The 22,039-nt window shown below is 36.8% G+C and overlaps 1 protein-coding gene across 14 annotated transcripts in view; it reads right to left on the bottom strand.

Annotated features, from left to right (window-relative positions):
- Positions 1-22,039, bottom strand: part of STAU2 (staufen double-stranded RNA binding protein 2) — a 341,584-nt gene that overhangs the window by 171,177 nt on the left and 148,368 nt on the right. For all 14 annotated transcript variants that reach the window (XM_030795237.1, XM_030795231.1, XM_030795239.1 and 11 more), the window contains 2 exons: positions 13,453-13,590; positions 4,930-5,061 (listed from right to left, as the gene is read on the bottom strand). In XM_030795237.1, coding sequence (XP_030651097.1) covers positions 4,930-5,061; positions 13,453-13,590 — 270 coding nt within the window. The remainder of the gene's footprint in view (positions 1-4,929; positions 5,062-13,452; positions 13,591-22,039) is intronic.

The following is a 22,039-nucleotide window of genomic DNA, read 5'->3' as shown; positions in this document are numbered from 1 at the left end:
AAATCAAACTTAGATACATCACAGCCAAATTGTTGGAAAATAAAGAAAAGAAATATATGAAAGGCTGAGAGAGGAAAAAAAATACATCAATAAGAACAAGTAAGAATTACAACAGACTTTACATTGAAAATTATGCCTATCAGGAGACAATGGAGCAAGATCTTTAAAGTACTAAAAGAAACAGGAAACCCAGAATCCTACATCCAGAAAAAAATAACTTTCAAAAATGAAGGTGATTCATTGGAGGCTTAAAAAAGAAAAAAAAAAGTGAAATTTTCTGCTAGAACAGTCACTGAAGAGCAGCAGCCATAGTTCTGCATTACCCCATGCCCATGGGCCTCAACCAGGGCCCAAGGTGAACAAGAATATGAGCAAGCTGAGGCAGGGCTGCCACCCTGGACATCTCACCAAGCATACAAAGCTTGTGTAAGACAGCATCTGGGAGGTGTGTGGCTTCCCCCATAGAAGTGGCATGCCATGAAGCTGCTCAAAGTCTCCAAGGACAAGGGGGCCCTCAAGTTCATTAAGAAAAGGATGAAAACACACATTTGCACCAACAGGAAGCAAGAGGAGCTGAGGCAATATCCTGACTGCCATGAGAAAAGCAGCTGCCAAGAAGGTCTGAGCCCCACCCCACTTTGTGTATAATAAAACCTATAAAGAAAAAAAAGAAAGTGAAATAAAGACTTTTTTGGCAAACAAAAGCTGAGAGAACGCACTGCCTACAGATCTGCTAAAATAAGTAATATTAAAGGAAGTCCTTCAAGCAAGGAAGGGGTATAATACCAGAAAGAAATTGGAATCTACACAAATAAATGAAGGATATTGAGAATAATCAAAATGAGAGTAAGTATAAAAGGCATTTTCTGCTGATTTTAATCACTTAAAAAGATAACTGACTATATAAAGCAAAATTAGTAACAAATTGAATTGTACGGTTTAAAAAATATAGAAAACTAAAATGTATAGCCACAATAGGAGGTCAGAGAAACTTAGAGAAGTAACATATGTGACCACAATAGAGGTCAAAGAAGAAAAAAAGTAAACAGAGTAAGTGGGGGAAAAAAAAGGCAACTAATAAAATGGTGTGTTTAAATACAACAACCTCAATAAGTTCAATAAGTGCAAATGGTCTAATCACCCTAACTAAAGGGCAAAGTTTGTCAAATTAAATTTTAAAGAACAAGACCCAATTATATGCTTTCTAAAAGAAACCAATTTAAAGATAGGTTAAAAGTAAACACAGGAAAAAAAATATCCCATGCAAACACCAGTCAAAATAAAACTGGAGTAGCTATATTAATATCAAACAAAACAGATTTCAGAACGAGGAATAAAGGGAAATATCCAATAAAAGTGGTCAAGTCATCAAAGACACAACACTAACTGTATACGTATATAACAACAAAGTTTCAAAATGCATAAAACAAAAACTAATAAAACTATAAGAAGTAGAAATAGGAAAATCCAAACTTATAGTTGGAAACTTTAACATTGGACAAAACAAGTAATCATAACAGATATAGGGCCTGAAAGAAGAAATCAAGAGGGAAATCAGAACATATTTTGAGTTGAATGAAAGTAAAAACCCATACAGCATGTATCCCAGATGTTTAAAAAAAAAAAAAAAAAAGAGAGAGAAGAAAAACCCAACTTGTCAAAATGTGTAGGGTAGAGCTAAATCAGTGCTTAAAGAAAAATTCACAGCATTAAATGCTTATATTAGAAAAGAAAGTTCTCAGATGTATAGCCTAAGCTTGTACCTTACAAAATTAGAAAAGAACAAAAAATTAAAAACAAAAACAAGTGACGGATAAAATAAAGAGCAGAAATAAAAAAAAAAACTAAAAATGGAAAAACAGAGAAAAATCAATGCAACTAAAACCTAATTGTTTGAAAAGACTTAAAATTTTATAAAACCCCTAGCTAAACTGAACAGAAGAAAAAGAGAAAAGAAATAAATGATCAATATCAGAAATGAAAGTGAGTATCATTACAGATTCTGCTACTGCTAAAAGAGTAAGGGAATGTTATTTAGATTCTGCCACTATTAAAAGAAAAAGGGAATGTTACAAACAATTTTATACTAGTAAATTCAACAACTTAGATGAAATAAACTAATTCTTTGAAAGACTAAAACTACCAAAGTTCATTCAAGCATAAGTAGCTAACCTAAGTAACCCTATTGATTTTTAAAATCTGAGTTTGTAGTTAAAAAACCCTTTCCACAGAGAAAATTCTAAGCCCAAAAGCCTTCATTGGTAACTTCTACCAAATAATTAAGAAATACCAAGCAGGTGAGGTGGCTCACGCCTGTAATCCCAGCACATTGGGAAGCCAAGGCAGGCGGATCATTTGAGGTCAGGAGAGCAAGACCAGCCCGGCCAACATGGTGAAACCACTTCTTTACTAAAAATACAAAAAATCAGCCAGGCATGGTGGTGCACGCTCTAATACCAGCTACTTGGGAGGCTGAGGAGGGAGAATCGCTTGAACCCGGGAGGCGGAGGTTGCAGTAAGCTGAGATTGCACCACTGCACTCCAGCCTGGGTGACAGAGCAAGACTCTGTCTCAAAAAAACAAACAAAAAAATCCTGTTTTTGCTGGTTTTAAATATTGCTTTTGCCACACTCATCAGAAGTCTTCTTATTGATAAATCAATATATTCAGTCCTTATCTTATTTGATCTCTCTGCAGCATCTGACTACCATCTAGTAGTCATTCTCTATTCCTTTTTGCAGGTAGTCTTTCCTCCTCTTTTTTACTGCACCTTGCATGCATCTTATCTACTATTCAAATCTTACCCATTACATTTCTGAAATATCTCTGGAGTCTTTCCCTTCCTCCTCTCTACCTTCACTGTCTCAGTTCAGACCCTCAATATCTCTTACCTAAACAACTCTGGTTGCCTCCTGACTGGCCTTCCTGCCTTTGGTTTCGCTCTGCTCAAATCCATGCTCCCCATTACTTCGAGTTATCTTTTGAAGAATGCAAACCAGATCAATTCACATTCATGTTCAAATCTTAAATGAGCGTTTCTTCAAACCTTCTCCTTCGCATAATAACAGTGACCTCAGCTTTTTCTGACTTTCCAGGTTCATCCTCATGCTCTCTAGGTTCTGGGACACTATAGTTTTGTTATATGGTTAAAATTCCTCACTCCCTGCACTTAAAGAACGATCAGCTCCCTAAGTGCAGAAACCAAGTCTCAGTCATCTTATTAAAATCAGTCATTTTAAGTGTCTGGCATTTAGTGAGTGTGATGATTAACTTTACATGTCAACTTGTCTGGGCCACAGTGCCCAGATATTTGGTCAAACATTATTCTGAGTGTTTCTGCAAGAGTGTTTTTGGGTGAGATTTACATTTAAAGTGGTGAACTCTGAGTAAAGCAGATCACCCTCCACAATGTGGGTAGTCCTCATCTAATCAGCTGAAGGGCCTGAACAGAACAAAATGCTGACCTCCCTGGGCAAGTGGGAATTCTCCAGTAGACTGTTTTTGGACTGAAATTTCAACTCTTTCCTGAGTCTCCATACTGTCAGCCTGTCCCATCAGATTTTACACTAGCCAAGCCTCCACAATCACATGGGCCAATTCCTTAATATATATACACAGACACACACATACATACACACAAACACATACACACACACACACACACACACACACACGTTGATGGTTCTGTTTCTTTGGAGAACCCTGACTTATACAGTGGTTATGCAAAAAATGTTTTTCAAATTAATGAAATTAATTAATGCTGGTTTTTTGTTGTGTTTGCTTTCACTTAATTTACAAATACGTGTCTGTGAGGAGATTTATTTTGACATATTTTTATAGATCACTCACCAGTTTTAAGTCAATATAAATGTGTTAAGTTAAAACAACATATATACAATATAAAAGACTACAGAAACTGGAACACATGTTAGGTTTCATGTTACAAATACTTTTAAAAGAAGAAAAAGTGTTGACTAGCCAGGTTATAAAAACAGAATTGAAATCTCTAGCAATAATACACAAAGATTTTTTAAAATCATTCAAAAGAATTGCCTAGAAAACAAAAAAGTACATCTAAGTGTCTTTATATATTTTTGTTTCTAATTCTAAACTTTTAAAATGTGTTCCTGTAGAAACTAAAAATATCTCTGAAACAGAATTCTTGTGTGAGAAGATGGCCTGGTCTAAAGCATATTACTTTTGATAAAAGTAATTAGTAAGCCTGTTTTGTGAATGTTCACATAAATAAAATGTTTGATAGAAATAATGTCTACATATCCACAGATAACAAAATGATACTTAATACAAAATGGAAATAAGCCAATTTCTGCCAAGTTATCTGCCAAGTTCTGAATTCAGGGTTCTCTGCTTCCCTTGTAACAGATGTAGGTGTTAATGATGTCATTAACTGCTGCAGAAAAAATAGGGGACCATGAACACAGGTCTTGGCAGAAAATAAACACCCTATGAGTTCACCTTTAAATTTAAAGTAAATAGAAAAATTAGTTTATAGAGTGTCTGTCCAATATAGTTCCTGCCCTAAAGGGATAAGTTAGAATTTTTATTTCCAGTGTTTTCAGCTGTATTCCAAAAATAAAGGCTAACAACCTGTGTTCTTCAAAGGCACAAATTAAGACTGTGTCTATATGGCAAAAACAACCAGTCAACAAGTTAAAAATGTTAAATTGGTATTACATAAAATATGTACAACCATACAACAAACTTTTTGTATTTTCTAATCATAAGATTATAAATACTCATTAATATCTCATCTTACTCCATATGTTGTTTTGTGCTTGAATCATCTATCTTTGCATTGCCTCAGAAAAGTCAAAATTGACATTTACTTTAATACCAATTAAGACCAAAATTTATTAATCACTTCGATATTATGAAGATAGGATACACACATGTAAACTTAACTCTTACCTTCTCAAGTTGATCCTGAAGATTAGTGGATGCTTTATAACCAAGTTGTAACAGCATTGCTTCTGCAGCATTTTTTTTGGCTATCTTTTTATTAGGTCCTGTTCCTGTAGCAACTTCATTGCCTACCTTCACCTGATAAGATTAAAGAAATAAATCAAAGAAATAAATTTATGATAAATTTAAACAGGAAGTCCTTACATCATAAAGCAATTCTACTCTCTAGCATTTGAAAACAAAGTCCAGTCCAAAATAAAAATGGCAACTAACATTTATGTAGTGTTGTACATGTACATGAAAAAAATTATGAAAAAATGGTCCTTAAAGTATCAATGGAGGATTATCTCAGGATGGTAGAATTTTATAGAATTTTTACTTCCATATACATTTATATGTTATTTGATGTTTTTAAACACTAAATTTATATTATTTATATAAGCAGAAAAAAAATTTACATTTTAACAGCATTCGTGTTGGTTATGACTACATTTTAGCATTCTTATATTTCAATTAATAAACTGAAAAGGCTAAAATTCATATTGGTGCCATTTAAAATAATGGTCAAATTGCAACATTATGTAAACATTCAAGTTTACAAAGATTTATATTAAATAGTTCCTGAAGAGAATTAATATACAAGTGTTGCTACAACATTATGATTAAAAACAAAGGCTTCTGGCCAGGCGCAGTGGCTCACACCTGTAATCCCACTTTGGGAGGCCAAGGCAGGAGGATCACAAGGTCAGGAGTTTGAGACCAGCCTGGCCAATATGGTGAAACCCCGTCTCTACTAAAAATACAAAAATTAGCCGGGTGTGATGGAACGCACCTATAGTCCTAGCTACTCAGGAGGCTGAGGCAAGAGAATCGCTTGAACCCGGTAAGTGGAGGTTGCAGTGAGCCACGATTGCACCACTGCATTCCAGCCTGGGGCCACAGAGCGATACTCCGTCTTAAAAAAATAAAAAAGGCTTCCAAGTCAGATTGGGATATGAAACTCAGCTCTATTATTTCCTAGCTGTATGAACTGGTACAAATTATTTAATATCTCTAAGCCTCAGGTTTTTCATCAGTAAAGCCGGGGTAATACCAACTACTGCACAATGTTGCTTTGAAAATTAAACAAGATAATGTATGTAAACCACAGCATTTAATCTATCATAATTGCTCAAAAAAAAAGATTTTTATCATTAGAACTATTCTACAGTTATTTTCTGTGAGCAATTTATACACGTACTTAAATACACATCAACCATACAACTATAAAAAGTAAAGTAGATAGCAAAAAAGGATAGAATTACAAGGAGAAATAGAAAATACACAACTATAGTTGAATTTCTTTTTACACAATGGTCTCAGTAAGTGATTGAAGAAATAGTTAAATAGTTTATCACAACTTTGGAAATTAAACAATGTAATTCTGGTCGGGTGTGGTGGCTTATACCTATAATCCCAACACTAGGAGGATTGTTTGAGGCCAGGAATTTGAGATCAGCCTGGGCAATACAGTGAGATCCCATTTTAATAAAAAAAAATTTTAATTAGCTAGGCATGATGGTGCATGGCTGTAGTCCCAGCTACTTGGGAGGCTGAGGTGGGAAGATTGCTTGAGCCCAGGAGTTCAGGGCTGCAGTGAACTGTGATCATATCACCACACTGCACCTTGGGCAACAGAGCAAGACCACATCTCTAAAAAAATTAAAATTAAAAATTAAAAATTTTATAAACAATGTAATTCCAAATTACCTATGGGCAAAAGAAGAAATTCCAGTGAAAACTAGAATATATTTTAAATAATCCATGGAAATATATCAAAACTTGGACACAGCAAAAGCAGGGTCTAAAAGAAAATGCATAGCCGTTAACAGCTTACAGGAGGGCAAAAAAGTAATGAGCTAAACATCCACTTCAAGAAGTCCCAAACATATCAGCAAAACAAACCCAGAGAAAATAGAAGAATAAAAAGCAAAAAGTAAGGAAATACAAAACAAAGTACAATAAAGTTAGAAAAGCCAAAAGTTGGTTCTCTAATAAGACTAATAAAACGATAAACCAAAAGTCAGACTGATCAAGAAAAAAAATACGAGTTCTTCTCTGAGATGGGTATTTTTAAAAAAGAAAAGAAGAGGAGAAGACACAAATAAGAAATGAAATAATTAAAAAGGTAGATTACCATCACTTCTGCAGCATTACAAAATAATAAGGATTACTGAGGCCGGGTGGAGTAGCTAGCTACCTGTAATCTCAGCACTTTGGGAGGCCAAGGCAGGTAGATCACTTGAGGTCAGGAGTTCGAGGCCAGGTTGGCCAACATGGTGAAACCCTGTCTTACTAAAAATACAAAAATTAGCCAGGCATGATGGCAGATGCCTGTAATCCCAGCTACTTGGAAGGCTGATGCAGGAGAATTGCCTGGACCCAGGAGAAAGAGGCTGCAGTGAGTCGAGATCATGCTACTGCACTCCAGTCTGGGCGACAGAGTGAGACTCTGTCTCAAAAAAAAAAAAGGAATACTGAGAACAATTTTATGCTAATATTTAAAAACATATTTAGATACAATGGAAAAATTCCTAGACAATACAAATTACCAAACTGCCACAGAACAAGCCTAAAGAATATGACTAAAACTACTAATGAAATTAAAACCATAATTAAAAACTTCGCAAAAACGAAACTCTTGAGATCTTCTCCATAAAGTCCTACTCAATATTTAAGGAAGAATTATGCTATTCTTCTCATCCAAATTCATCCATAAAACAGAAAATGAGAAATCAGTCCCCAATTTTTTTTTTTTTTTTTTCAGACGGAGTCTCGCTCTGTCACCCAGGCTGGAGTGCAGTGGCGCAATCTCGGCTCACTGCAAGCTCCGCCTCCCGAGTTCACGCCATTCTCCTGCCTCAGCCTCTCCGAGTAGCTGGGACTACAGGCGCCCGCCACCACGCCCGGCTAATTTTTTTGTATTTTTAGTAGAGACGGGGTTTCACCTGGTCTTGATCTCCTGACCTCGTGATCCGCCCGCCTCGGCCTCCCAAAGTGCTGGGATTACAAGCGTGAGCCACCGCGCCCGGCCATCAGTCCCCAATTATTTTATGAGCTCTCATTTTGATTCCAAATCCCAACAAGAACAGTATAAGAAAGAAAATTTACAGAAGAGTTTCACTCATGAACATAGATGCAAAAGTTTTAAACAGTATAATGAATAAAGCAATATACAAAAAGAAAAAGATTCATGACAAAGTTAGGTCTATTGCAGGAATGCAAGTTTGGTTTAACATTTGAAATTCAAACTAGAAATCGACATTTATTCCTAATGAAAATTATTAGCAAACTAGGAAAAGAAGAAAACTTTTTTTTTTTTTTTTTGAGACGGAATCTTGCTCTGTTGCCCAGGTTGGAGTGCAGTGGCGCGATCTCGGCTCACTGCAAGCTCTGCCTCCCAGGTTTGCGCCATTCTCCTGCCTCAGCCTCCCGAGTAGCTGGGACTATGGGTGCCCGCCACCACACCCAGCTAATTTTTTGTATTTACAGTAGAGACGGGGTTTCACCGTGTTAGCCAGGATGGTTTCGATTCCTGACCTCGTGATCTGCCCATCTCGGCCTCCCAAAGTGCTGGGATTACAGGCGTGAGCCACCGCGCCCGGTAGAAGAAAACTTTTTTAATATGATAAAGGGCATTTTACAAAACACCTACAGCAAACCTCAGTAAACACTGTACTCAATGTTGAATGAAACTAATTAGAAACAAGACAAGGATGCTCCCTATTATTACTACTGTTTAACAGTTTACACAAATCCTAGATAGAGAAATTAGGCAAGAAAAAGTAAAAAAAGAAGCAGAAGGGAACTCACTATTTATAGATGTGATTTCATATATAAGGAATCTAAGAAACTCCACGGATGAATTATAAGAATTGATTAGATTGTAATAAGCTCAGTATGAAAAAGAGGACTGCATTTCTACATTCCATCAACATTCAAGTAGAAGATGAAAAATATTAAAAAGATAACATTTACATTAAATGAAAATCAAATACCTAGGATGTGCAAATCTTCTACATAGAAAACAAAGTCTTATTGAGAAACTTTAAGAAAAATCTAATAAATAGAACAAAATGCCATGTTCATGGATTGAAGACAATACTAATGTAATAGTATCAGTTCTCTTCAAATTGACCTAAACTCAATTAATTGAACTCAATGAAAACTCAATCAAAATCCCATATATCTTTTTACAATAACTTGAACAAGATGATTCCAAAATTTACATGGAAATGTAAAGTGCTAAGAACAGCCAAAATCTTTTTGAGGAAGAGCAAGGTGGGGAACACTTATTTGTCTGGATATCTAGACTTATTATGAAGTTAATATAAAGAAAAAATTTAAATTTGACTGCACTAAAAATTACTCTTGTTCTTCTAAAAGCACTATTTAGAAAGGAAAGTCACAACACAAGAGAAGGTATTTAAAATGCCATATAACTGCAAAGGGCTCGCATCCAGAATATATAGGAGGTTCCCATATATCAGTTTTTTTAAAAAACGAGCAGAAAAATGAGCAGAAAAGTGAATGGGCAATCCATATCTGAAAAGTTGAATTGTTTTACCAGTTATCATTTTGTTTAAAAAAAAATTAGGAAGTTTCAATAATAGTTTCATGCCACTTTAATACATTTGACAATGACAACAAAATTCAGTTTTCAGCTATACAGCGTTGATACTCTAACCATACTTTTCTTTTTTGTCTCTTGTGTAAAATCATAATATTGGCTGTTTCATCTGTCCCAGAACATACAGATTCCCATTTGGTATCCACACTTGAGTACTGTTCATCATTTATTCTTACATCCTTATTTACAGTTTTTATTTGTGTTATTATTTCCAACAGTACTTTTAAGCTTCAGTGAACCACCCAATTTTAAGGAACTGGGAAAATATACAACAAAATGGTAACAAAATACAAACTTAAACATAAACAATGTGCAAATGATATAAAAAAGGAGTTGTACTCTCTTTTAACAGAGTTTCAGTAAAGACAAACTAAATGACAGTTCATATAGCACATGAAACACTGAAAACCTATTCATTACAGAATTTCTGTAACAACTATCACAAATTGTATAGTTTAAACCTGTGAAATACTTTTTAAATATTTCATTGCCTTTTCTTCTGAAACTGGAAACCACCACATCATGACAAATCAGAAGTAGTCTTTGGACCTCACTCTGAGAAGGACAAATCTAGTACAGTCAGACCAGGTATTCAGAGCCAGATGAATACACACCACCTGCCGTAACAGTGTCTGCCTCAACATGGCAGGCCCTAGGGATAATCTACTCAAACCCCTGGCTAGAGTTACCTCTGCTCCCTGTTATTTTTTCCAATGCTTGGTTTGTTCCCCCAGCTTCATCAGTCCCTATGTTGCTGCTGGAATCCTTGTTAGTTAAAAGATTAGGCCAGTTATGTCAGAAGCTTCCTCTACTGCTCTGAGGCCTGGTCTTGGACTTGTCAGCTGTAATGCTGTTCCCATTCCTGTATTCACCTTGTCTCTCTGTCTGCTAGATTTCCATCTGGCCTATTCTGATACCTTCAAAACTTACTTCTTCTAAAACAAGTGCTTCCCAGATTCATTTACCCATTCACCCAGCCCTTGCCTCATGCAAATTTTAATAATCACATGGTTGTATAGTTTGTAAGCAGTTATTCTAGAGTAATTTGTTAATATAAAAAGACCACATTGCCAAAGGACTTTCATTCCCTGCTAATAAACACAATGGTCACTCAAAACATCACTTTATTATAAAAGTTAAGTAAGTATATAAATTTCACAAGTCATCTTCCTTGAGAGGTCACAAATTTTATAACTATTGTAAATAGGTCTCTACATTTAAATGTTAATTTCTATCTGTAAAGAAGCTCAATTATTTTACCATGCAGTAAATTTAAGACTGCCAAATGTTTGTCTTTAAATTTAACAGCTCATTCACATGAATCAAATCCTCAAAAACCTAAGAAACTAAAAACTTCTGAAATAGGATTTACCTAAAACTTAATTTTTATTTATTTTTTAACAACCTGGTGATCTCTATCACAGGCTGAAAAGTTAGTACACAGTGTGCTGATATGCAATTTGGTTTAGTTATCATTATTTTCTGTTTGAAAGATTAAAATGCTCCTCACCAAAAAAATGAAAAGCTTTAAGATATCTGCTTTGGAATAAAATACCCAAATAATATCATCGGAGATTTTCTTTTGTTTATCTAGTAATCAACATAAGTTGCATCCATTTTATAATATACAGACTTTTTCTTTGGTAATAGATAAAAATGAGCATCTCATCTCTAGAAACAAATGATAACATTGCCTAAGTAGTTTATACAAAAGCCGTTACTTTGATAAAACTGCTGCAATACTGTAATGAATCCACTGGGGCTTCCAGAAGGGGAAAAAACAATATGAATTCAGTGCAAAAACATTTAAAAGCACAGCCAAATGTCCCCATTTGACTAGAATGTTTATGAATACCCATAAAATGGAAGCTGGCCTAAGATATGCTAAATTCCTCTTTCAAAAGGGGTACCCAATATACTCTGTAGAAAAGGATTTGTTTAATAAAGCCAAAGCCAGTTTATATTCCCAATACATGTCTAAAATTCAGGCGATTTTTTTCTTCAAGCTTTGGCATTCAAAGTATATGTTCCAGAATTCTTCAAAGTTAAGAATGTCAAGGAAAAAAATAGTGAACATATTTTACCAGTGAAAATAATAAAACAATCATGTGCTGGATCCTAATAACATCTTGACAATAATGTGATTACTAATCACAGAATTCCCCTCTTTTTGGATATCTGGGTTCCCAGGAGTGACTTATCTATGACTACATTATAAGTTAACATCTCCAACAAAAGCCATACAGGCAGAAAGGCAGGCAGCAAATATCTATCAAATGTTTATTAAGGTCCTACTATGTACAAACCACTGTATTGGGTATTGTAAGATAAAGAAACATGGAGATTATAAATCGGGAGGGAAGGCACAACTTAGCTATACACTGAAAGTTAATCAATGTGCCAAATGTCTACCACATGGTCAGCACTTAATATTTGTTGATTTTATCTAAGTTACATAAAATGTGAGATCCTTGGATTTGACTAAAAAGTTTCTTTGACTAACCAATTATTTAAAAAACAGTTTGGGACTAAGCACAGTGGCTCACACCTGTCATCCTAACACTTTAAGAGGCTGAAGCAGGAGGATCACTTGAAGCCAGGAGTTTAAGACTAGCCTGGGCTACATAGTTAAGACCTGTCTCTATAAACAGCAACAATAAAACAACATTTAGTTAGCTGGCCATGGTGGTGTATGCCTGTAATCCTAAACTACTCAGGAGGCTGAAAAGGGAGGATCTATTGAGCCCAGGAGATCAAGGCTGCAGTGAGCCATGATCATGCCACTGTACTCCAGCCCGGCTGACAGAACAAGACCCTGTTGCCCCACCAAAAACTAAAACAAAAAATTAAAAAACAGCTTGGGGAAAATAATAATTTAAATATAGACTGGGTATTAGATGATTCTAATGAATCATGTCTAATGTAAGAAAAGCTTTCATATTTCTTAGAAATATACACTGAATATGTAAGGCTGAAATGGCATGTAGTTAGAAATTATCTTTGAAATACTTCAGGAAAAGAAGAGAGAAAGGAAGAAAGAGAGAGAGAAGAGAAAAATTAATAGCTGAATCAAGTGTGGCAAAAATCTTAATAACTGTTGTGTTTGAGTGATGGGCATATTAATGGTCCATTAACATGGCACATGGATACATATGTAACAAACCTGCACATTGTGCACATGTACCCTAAAACCTAAAGTATAATAAAAAAAAAAAAAAGTAAAAGAAAAATTTCTTAAGACTGGAGTTTGAGCTGGCAAATGAAGATGAATAGGTAGGGGTTGAAAAGGAGAGCATTTTAGGCATTCTACCTCATTCCTAACCCATCTGCCAATACACTAGCAGCCATTCCTCGATTTTCTTGGCTACACAATGCAGCGGTCAGGTCTCAGCAATTCTGAGTGCCTCAGCCCCCACCACGGTTAGCTAGCCTGTTTACTCTCTTTTTCTAACTTTCCTGACAGCCCACAAGCTCAGGATTTTGGCCCTGATCCATCTACTACATTCATCCTTCTAAATTTTGTTTCTAATTCCATGTGTCTCCAATTCCCAGTAGTTAATAAGACTCCGGCTACAAAATGTAACACAAAAAGTTAACAGATAGGCATTAAATGATAAACTCTATGGTAAATAACCTGTGTGAACTCAGAGTCCCTTGGAAAACTCATGTTGTCTATTGTAACATGTCCTTGACACTTGAATGTTTCTACCAAGTTGGTAGGGAGCCTGGACAGAATGAATGCTTTAACTGGAAACAGTTTTACTTTCTGCTATTAAGTCCTAGTTTGCCTTTTGCCCAAATGTCTATTCCATCCTGGGGATTTCTACATCTTTTCAATAGTTTTAAAAGGTTAGAAATACCTGCATCACAAATTCTCGACGTCGAGGCATTCCTCTTTCTGAAAGCAAAACATAATCCGGCTCCTTTTCCTTTTTGGCCTGTTGAATTTGTGCCAGGCGGCTAATAGGGTTCATCCCTTGGCCATATTCTGGTCCGGCCTAAAAATTAATTTAAGAAAAAGTTTTAAAATATGCTTGTGAAACTTGTTATTGAATCCTTAAAGAAACAGTGCTTCTTCCCTCCACCCCCACACCCCAAAACTGTGACTAGAAAAGATAAATGAGTCATTTATGAATATTTATAAAGGAAAATCATAAAATAGACCTGTAACCAAGGCTTCTTTGGGACTTGGGGCTTAGATGTATTAATGGCAAGCTGGGTCAACTATGCTTTTTAAATTGGGCAAACTCTTCAGTATACCAGAGGTGCTTCACAACTTCTGTTCATCAAGAAACATCAAAAAGAACATAAGAAGACCAACCACGAACTGGGAGGAATCTCTGCAACACATATCATTTTATTTTATTTATTTTTTTGAGACAGAGTTTCACTCTGTCACCCAGGCTGGAGTGCGGTAGTGCAATTTCAGCTCACCGTAACCTCCACCTGCTGGGTTCAAGCGATTCTCGTGCCTCAGCCTCCCAAATAGCTGGGACTACAGGCGCGCCCACACCATGCCCGGCTAATTTTTATATTTTTAATAGAGATGGGGTTTCATCATGTTGGCCAAGCTGGTCTTGAACTCCTGATCTCAGGTGATCCCACTGGCCTTGGCCTCCCAAAGTGCTGGGATTACAGGTGTGAGCCACAGCACCCGGCCACAACACACATAATTTTAAAAAGACATATGCAGTATCCAAAATATATTTTTTAAGACACCTAAAAAGTATTAAGAAAAAGAGAATATAAAAGGGAAATGGGCAACAGAGATAAATACTTCACATAAGGAAAAACTCAATACTTGAAATGATAACTAACCTCTAGGACACAGAAAATACATATTAAAAACCTCAGTGAGTTACTATTTCACATCCACCAAATTAGCAAAAATTAAGAAGTCTAACAGCCCCAAGTGGTGAGAATGGGGAGTAACAGAAACTCTTATAAAACACTGGGAGTACTATAAATCGGAAAACAACCTGGCAATGTCTAGTAAAGCCTGAGATGGTACATCCTATCCCAACTAGCCTATTCCTAGGCACATACATACCCTAGAAAACTGTAACCCATGCATACTAGCTCATATGTACAGGAATATCCACAGATGCATTATTTGAAATAGGAAAAAAAAAAACTAGAATATTCAGCAATAAAAGAACAGATAAATTACAGCATGTTCATATAATGGAATGGTATATAGCAGTGAAAATGAATTAATTATTGCTACATGCATCAAGATGAATTTCAGAAAGAATAGTAAGTAAAAAAGGCAAGCTACAGAATACTATATATATAGTATATTTTATGTAAAGCCCGCTAAAACTACAAAATACTGCTGAAATTAAGATCTAAATAGTCAATACATCATGTTCATCCATAGAAGACTCAACAATAAGATGTCAATTCTCTTCAAAATCCCAGTAGGCTTTTTTCCTTCTTTTTTTTTGAGACAGAGTCTCACTCTGTTGCCTAGGCTGGAGTGCAGTGGCACGATCTCAGCTAACAGCAACCTCTGTCTCCTAGGTTCAAGCGATTCTCCTGCCTCAGCTTCCCGAGTAGCTGGGACTACAGGAGTACGCCACCATGCCTGGTTAATCTTTGTATTTTTAGTAGAGACACGGTTTCACCATGTTGGCCAGGCTGGTCTCAAACTCATGACCTCAAGTGATCCTCCCACCTCGGCCTCCCAAAGTGCTCTGATTATAGGCATGAGCCACAGCACCTGGCCCCCAGTTGGCTTTTTAAAATTTAATGTGTAAGCTGATACTAAAATTCATATGGAAATGCAAAGGACAAAGAACCAAAACTTTGGAGGAAAAAAAAAAGACTCAGACTACCTAATTTCAAGATTATAAAACTATGGCATTCAAGACAGTGTGTGTAGTATTGGTATAAAGATAGACAAAGTGACCAATGAAACAGAATAAGTGCCCAGACACAGATACATACACACACACACACACACACACACACACACACGGTCACGATTTTCAACAAAGGTACAAAAGGAATTCAGTGGGGTAGTCTTTTCAGCCGATAGTCTTGGGACAATTGGCTATTCATATGTAAAAAGAAAAAGAAAAAAAAATCTTCAAGCCAAACCTCATATCATTTATAAAAATAATTAACTCAAAATGCCTCATAGACATAAATGTAATTTCTAAAACTATAAGACTTCCAGAAGAAAAATTTTTGTAACTTGGTAAGGTAACAATTTCTTAGATATAACACCAAAATAACATTCCATGAAAAAAACTTAATAATAATAAAACAAAACAATAATATAAATAATAATAAAATAAATATAATAAATCTTCAAAATTAATAACTTCTGCTCTTTGAAAAACACAAGTCACAGGCTTGAAGAAAATATTTGCAAAGTACATATGTAATAAAGCACCTGTATCCAGAGCGTACAAAGACCTCCAAAGATTCAATAATAAATGTATTATTATTTGAAATAAGCAATTAAAATTTGTTAAGCTGGCAAAAAATTTAAATAAACAATTCATCAGGCCTCATGTGACAGTAAACACATAAAAAATTCTCGATATCATCTGCCACAGAGGAAATGTAAATTAAAACCAAAATGAGATATCAATACCCGTCTATGTGAACATCTGAAATTTTAAAAACTGACTATGCTAGGTGTTAGCAAGGATGTGAAACAATTGGAGTTCTCACACACTGCTGATGAGAATGTAAAAGTGCACAGCTGCTACAACTTTGAAAAACTAAAGTTGACTGTACCTACTAAATGACCAAGCCATTCCACTTTGAAGGATTTACCCAAATGAAAGCATATGCTCTTAAGATATACACACAAATATTCATAGCTGCTTTATGAGTAACAACCAAAAATTAGAAACAGCCCAAATATCCACTGACAGGTGAATGGATAAACAAGTGGTGGTATATCAATTCAATGAAATATTACCTGCAAAAAAACAGATTCATGCATGCAACAATAAGGATGAATCCCAAAATAATTATGCTGGGTTAAAGGAGCCAGCCAAAAAAAGAGTGGTTTCTTGGCAAATGAAGGTAGAAGATTACAAAGGAGCATGAGGAAAATTCTGGGAGGAATGGATGGGTTCATTATGTTGATTTTGGTCATAGTTTTACACATGCAAACAAATATGAAAACATATCAAACAGTGCACTTTAAACATGTACAAGTCACTCTATGTCAATTATACCTCAATAATGTTTTTTAAGGAACTAAACAAATAACTTTTTTTAGAAAAACAAACATAGTAAAACTATAAGGCAGGAAATGGTCATACAAAACTAATGATAAAGGTTGCCTGGGGAAGGTTGCATGAGGATGTGACGGAAGAAGAGCGTACAGAGAGCTTCAATGCTTATTGAGAGATGTTTTATACTCAAGTTGGGCAGTAGGTCTTTCTCACACTTACTTAGTATGCTTTTCTACTTATACACAAGTTTATATATAGCTTTTTGCATGTATTATAACGTAAATGCAAAAATTCAAGCTGGGTGCAATGGCTCATGCCTGTAATCCCAGCACTTTGGGAGGCCAAGGTGAGCGGATCACCTGAGGTCAGGAGTTCGAGATCAGCCTGACCAACACAGAGAAACCCCACCTCTACTAAAAAAAATACAAAAAATTAGCCGGGCATGGTGGCACATGCCTGTAATCCCAGCTACCAGGGAGGCTGAGGCAGGAGAATCGCTTTAACCTGGGAGGTGGAGGTTGCAGTGAGCCAAGATCGTGCCATTGCACTCCAGCCTGGGCAACAAGAGCGAAACTCCGTCTCAAAAAAAAAAACAAAAAAAAACTAGTTCAACCATTGTAGAAGTCAGAGTGGCAATTCCTCAGGGATCTAGAACTAGAAATACCATTTGACCCAGCCATCCCATTACTGGGTATACACCCAAAGGACTATAAATCATGCTGCTGTAAAGACACATGCACACGTATGTTTATTGCGGCACTATTCACAATAGCAAAGAGTTGGAACCAACCCAAATGTCCAACAACGATAGACTGGATTAAGAAAATGTGGCACATATACACCATGGAATATTATGCAGCCATAAAAAATGATGAGTTCATGTACTTTGTAGGGACATGGATGAAGCTGGAAACCATCATTCTCAGTAAACTATCACAAGGACAAAAAGCAAACACTGCATGTTCTCACTCATAGGTGGGAACTGAACAATGAGAACTTATGGACACAGGAAGGGGAACATCACACTCCGGGGACTCTTGTGGGGTGGGGGGAGTGGGGAGGGACAGCATTAGGAGATATACCTAATGCTAAATGACGAGTTAATGGGTGCAGCAAAACAACATGGCACATGGATACATATGTAACAAACCTGCACATTGTGCACATGTACCCTAAAACCTAAAGTATAATAATAAAAAAAATAAAAAAATAAAAAGCAAAAATTCTTGGAAACCAAATTATCTTTCTACATATGAACTTTCTTCATGTACTTTTCCTAGAAATAAAAGTTTGCATATATTATATGGTCAAAACTTTATTTCCACCTATGAAAATTTATTCTTGTCTCTACTATCTGTAGAGACATGGATAATCACTCTGTTACAGATTACACATTACACTAAACTTATGTAAGAGCCACTGTGCAGTCTTAGCTCTTCCGGATGACTGCTGCCATTTCATCTTGACAATCTGTAGTGTGGTGCTCCAGGTACAGCTTCCAGGCAGATCCCTCATGGTCTTTTCAAACTATGTTTAGGATTTTGGACTTTATCCAAAGAGTAAGAAAATTACTAAAAGGTTTTAAGCAGAGGCATGATATGATTAGACAGGTGTCTCTAAAAGACCATACTTTCTAAACGATCATTTGGTGTCAAGAGTACGTGTAGCCAGTTAAAACCTTAACTGTAGTAGTTCAGGTTAATAGATGACTGTGAGTTGGACCAAAGAGTGATAGAAGGGAAGGAAAGAAAGGAACCAACTTAAAAAATATTAGGTGACAAGGCCAAGCACAGTGGCTCACTCCTGTAATCCCAGCACTTTGAGAGGCCAAGGCAGGGCGGATCACAAGGTCAGGAGTTCGAGACCAGTCTGACCAACATGGTGAAACCCCGTCTCTACTAAAAATACAAAAATTAGCCAGGCGTGGTGGTGCGCACTTGTAATCCCAGCTACTCAGGAGGCTGAGGAAGGCAGGAGAATCGCTTGAACCCAGGAGGCGGAGGTTGCAGTTAGCCAAGATCACGCCACGCACTCCAGCTTGGGCGACAGAGCAAGACTCCACCTCATAAAAAAAAAAAAAAAAAAGAAAAGAAAAAGAAAAAAAGAAATATTAGCTGACAGAATAAATAGGACTTAATGAATGATTGGACATAAGGTGTAAGAGAGAAGTTAAACCTCGGGCGCAGTGGCTCATACCTGTAATCCCAGCACTTTGGGAGGCCGAGGTGGGTGGATCACAAGGTCAGGAGTTCAAGACCAGCCTGGCCGATATGGTGAAACCCTGTCTCTACTAAAAATAAAAAAATTAATCGGGCGTGGTGGCGGGCACCTGTAATCCCAGCTGAGACATGAGAATCGCTTGAACCAGAAGGCAGAGGTTGCAGTGAGCCGAGATAGTGCCACTGCACTCCAGCCTGGGCAACAAGAGCAAAACTCCATCTTCAAAAAAAAGAGACGTTAAAAATGACCCCCAGCATTTCAGCGGCTGGATGTTAGGCCCAGTCACTGAGATAAAGAATGCTGCAGGAGAAAGAATTTTAGAAGGGAACATGATGAATTTGGGCCCAAAACTTGAGGCACCCGTGAAACAGTAAGTGGAGATGTCTCATAGGTAGTGCAGAGCATACGGTATTCGGGAATCATCTATTTAAAGATGAAATTGAACCCCTAGAATTAGAACAACAGCTTAGGGAAAGAGGAGGAAAAAGACTGAGAACTTCACCGTTGCAATGGTTAGACGAAAGGAAACGAAAGAGCAAAGGAAACTTTTAGCTTTTGATAAAATACTGGTTTCAACTTCTACTTATATCCTGAAAAATAAAAATTAAATAAAGGGCTGGGCGCAGTGGCTCATGCCTGTAATTCCAGCACTTTGGGAGGCCGAGGCATGTGGAACATGAGGTCAGGAGATCAAGACCAGCCTGGCCAACATGGTTAAACACTGTCTCTACTAAAAATACAAAAAAATTAGCTGAGCGTGGTGGTGTGCACCTGTAATCCCAGCTACTCGAGAGGCTGAGGCAGGAGAATCGATTGAACCCAGGAGGTGGAGGTTGCAGTGAGCCGAGATTGTGCCACTGCACTCCAGCCTGGCAACAGAGTGAGACCCTGTCTCAACTTAAAAAAAAAATTAAATTAATTATAAGGGGAATGAAGAGGGACTGATGAGAAAAGACAAATCCACATAATAATTTATAAGTCTAAGATTGAAATCCCAATGAAAAGGTAAAGAGAAGCTCTGAGTCTAGCACTAGAAGTAGTATGCCCAGTTCATGAAGATGTTAAATAAATAGGAATGTGTTTCCAGTAGCATACTGTCTTTATTTCTGTTTAATTTGACTCAGAGAATGTCTCTGAGTTCCAAGGAAATTATTGTTGATACAGATTGCAATGAAAAGAATCAGATACATAAATCCAATTTAGATAATGATGGAGTTCAGCGTACGTTAAGAATTGCTTGGGGCTGGGCGCAGTGGCTCATGCCTGTAATCATAGCACTTTGGGAGGCTGAGGTAGGCAGATCACTTGAGCCCAGGAGTTTGAGACCTACCTGCACAACACTGCAAAACCCTGACTCTACAAAAAAATACAAAAAATTAGCTGTGCATGGTGGTGTTGTGTCTGTAGTCCCAGCTACTTGGGAGGCTGAGGTGGGAGGATCACCTGAGACCAGAAAAATCAAGGCTGCAGTGAGCTGAGATCCTACCATTGCACTCCAGCCTGGGCAACAGGTGAGACCCTGTTTCAAAAAAAAGACAAAAAAGACTCTGGGTGGCCAAGGCAGGCAGATCACTTTAGTTCAGGAGTTCAAGACCAGCCTGGCCAACATAGTAAAACCCCATCTCTACCAAAAAATACCAAAATTAGCTAGGTATGGTGGCACATGCTTAGTCCCAGCTACTCTGGAGGCTGACACAGGAGAATCATTTGAACCCAGGAGGCAGAGGTGCAGCCAGCCGAGATCATGGTGCCACTGCACTCCAGCTTGGGAGACAGAGTAAGACCCTGTCTCAAAAAAAAAAAAAAAAAGGCAGTGGGGGAGGGGATGACTTGGTTTCTTGCTGACTGAAATGAACTACCAGCACTCTTGACAATTAAGTTATTCCTTGGACAGCAAATCTTAAATCATCATTCTATATACCAATAAGGACAGTCTTATAGTAACTGTGTCCAGAACATTTGATCTCTAAGATTAGAAAGATTTCTTTGAAGTCTTGTCTTATAGAGGAGAATTACATCTAAAAACAGAATGTAAACACAAAGACATTATCAGGGCAGTTTTACATGTTAACAGGATAACCCTATACAGTGAATCTGAAAATCCAAAAGTTCACAATTAACCAGTATCAAATGGGCACTGGAGTCAGATGTGACAACTGGATTTGAAAGCTGATTCTGCTACAGGATCTTGGATAGGTTTCTTAAATATAAAGGGCCTCATCTGTAAGATGGAAATGAATGCTGCATCACAGAGTGATTAAGTGATCAAATGAGACAATGTGATTATTTTATTACTTTAAATAAAACCAAGGCAAATAATCATAGATATTTTCTCTGCTTCCATTGAGTGTAACAAACTATAGACCCTCAATGTATAAACCATACAAGGAAGTAAGGAAAATGCTGAAAACCAGGATACTATTCCAAGCTGATCCATTTACTGACATATTATAAGGTATGAACATACTTAAAATTACTAATTCCAACTCATTATACACATGTTATTCTCTCAAAATAATCTTACATTTCAGAGAGTATCTACAAGCTTTATTTTAACATAAGACAGACATGGCAAAAGTAACTCCAAGTGTGATGTATATGAGGAAAAATGCAGGAGGCTAACCTAGTCTGGGAGTAGGAGAGGACCAGAGGGGTCCCTAAAAAAGTCAAGTTTATGCTGAGATCTGAATGATGCCTAGGAGGGACGTTCTGGGAGAATATTGCTTATATACTGGAAGCAGTAGCAAATAATTGAGAATTCAAAATGTTTCTCCTATCTCCCACCTCTGGGGAATAACATTTAAATAATAATCTTGCTTTTAATAGCTATAGTTAAAACAAGAGTTAGATTTATATCCTACTATAGAAATGTACAGATCTTTTCCAGCCTAACAGTTCTTTTTTATTATTATTATTATTATTATTATTTTGAGATGGAATCTCATTCTGTCACCCAGACTGGAATGCAGTGGCAGTGATCTTGGCTCACCTCAACCTCTGCCTCCTAGGTTCAAGCAATTCCCATGCC

The sequence above is a fragment of the Nomascus leucogenys genome, chromosome 16 (genome assembly GCF_006542625.1).
Source record: "Nomascus leucogenys isolate Asia chromosome 16, Asia_NLE_v1, whole genome shotgun sequence".
Taxonomy (NCBI): Eukaryota; Metazoa; Chordata; class Mammalia; order Primates; family Hylobatidae; genus Nomascus; species Nomascus leucogenys.
The sequence above is the reverse complement of the archived record's forward strand: the minus strand, read 5'-3'. Positions and strand labels throughout refer to the sequence as shown.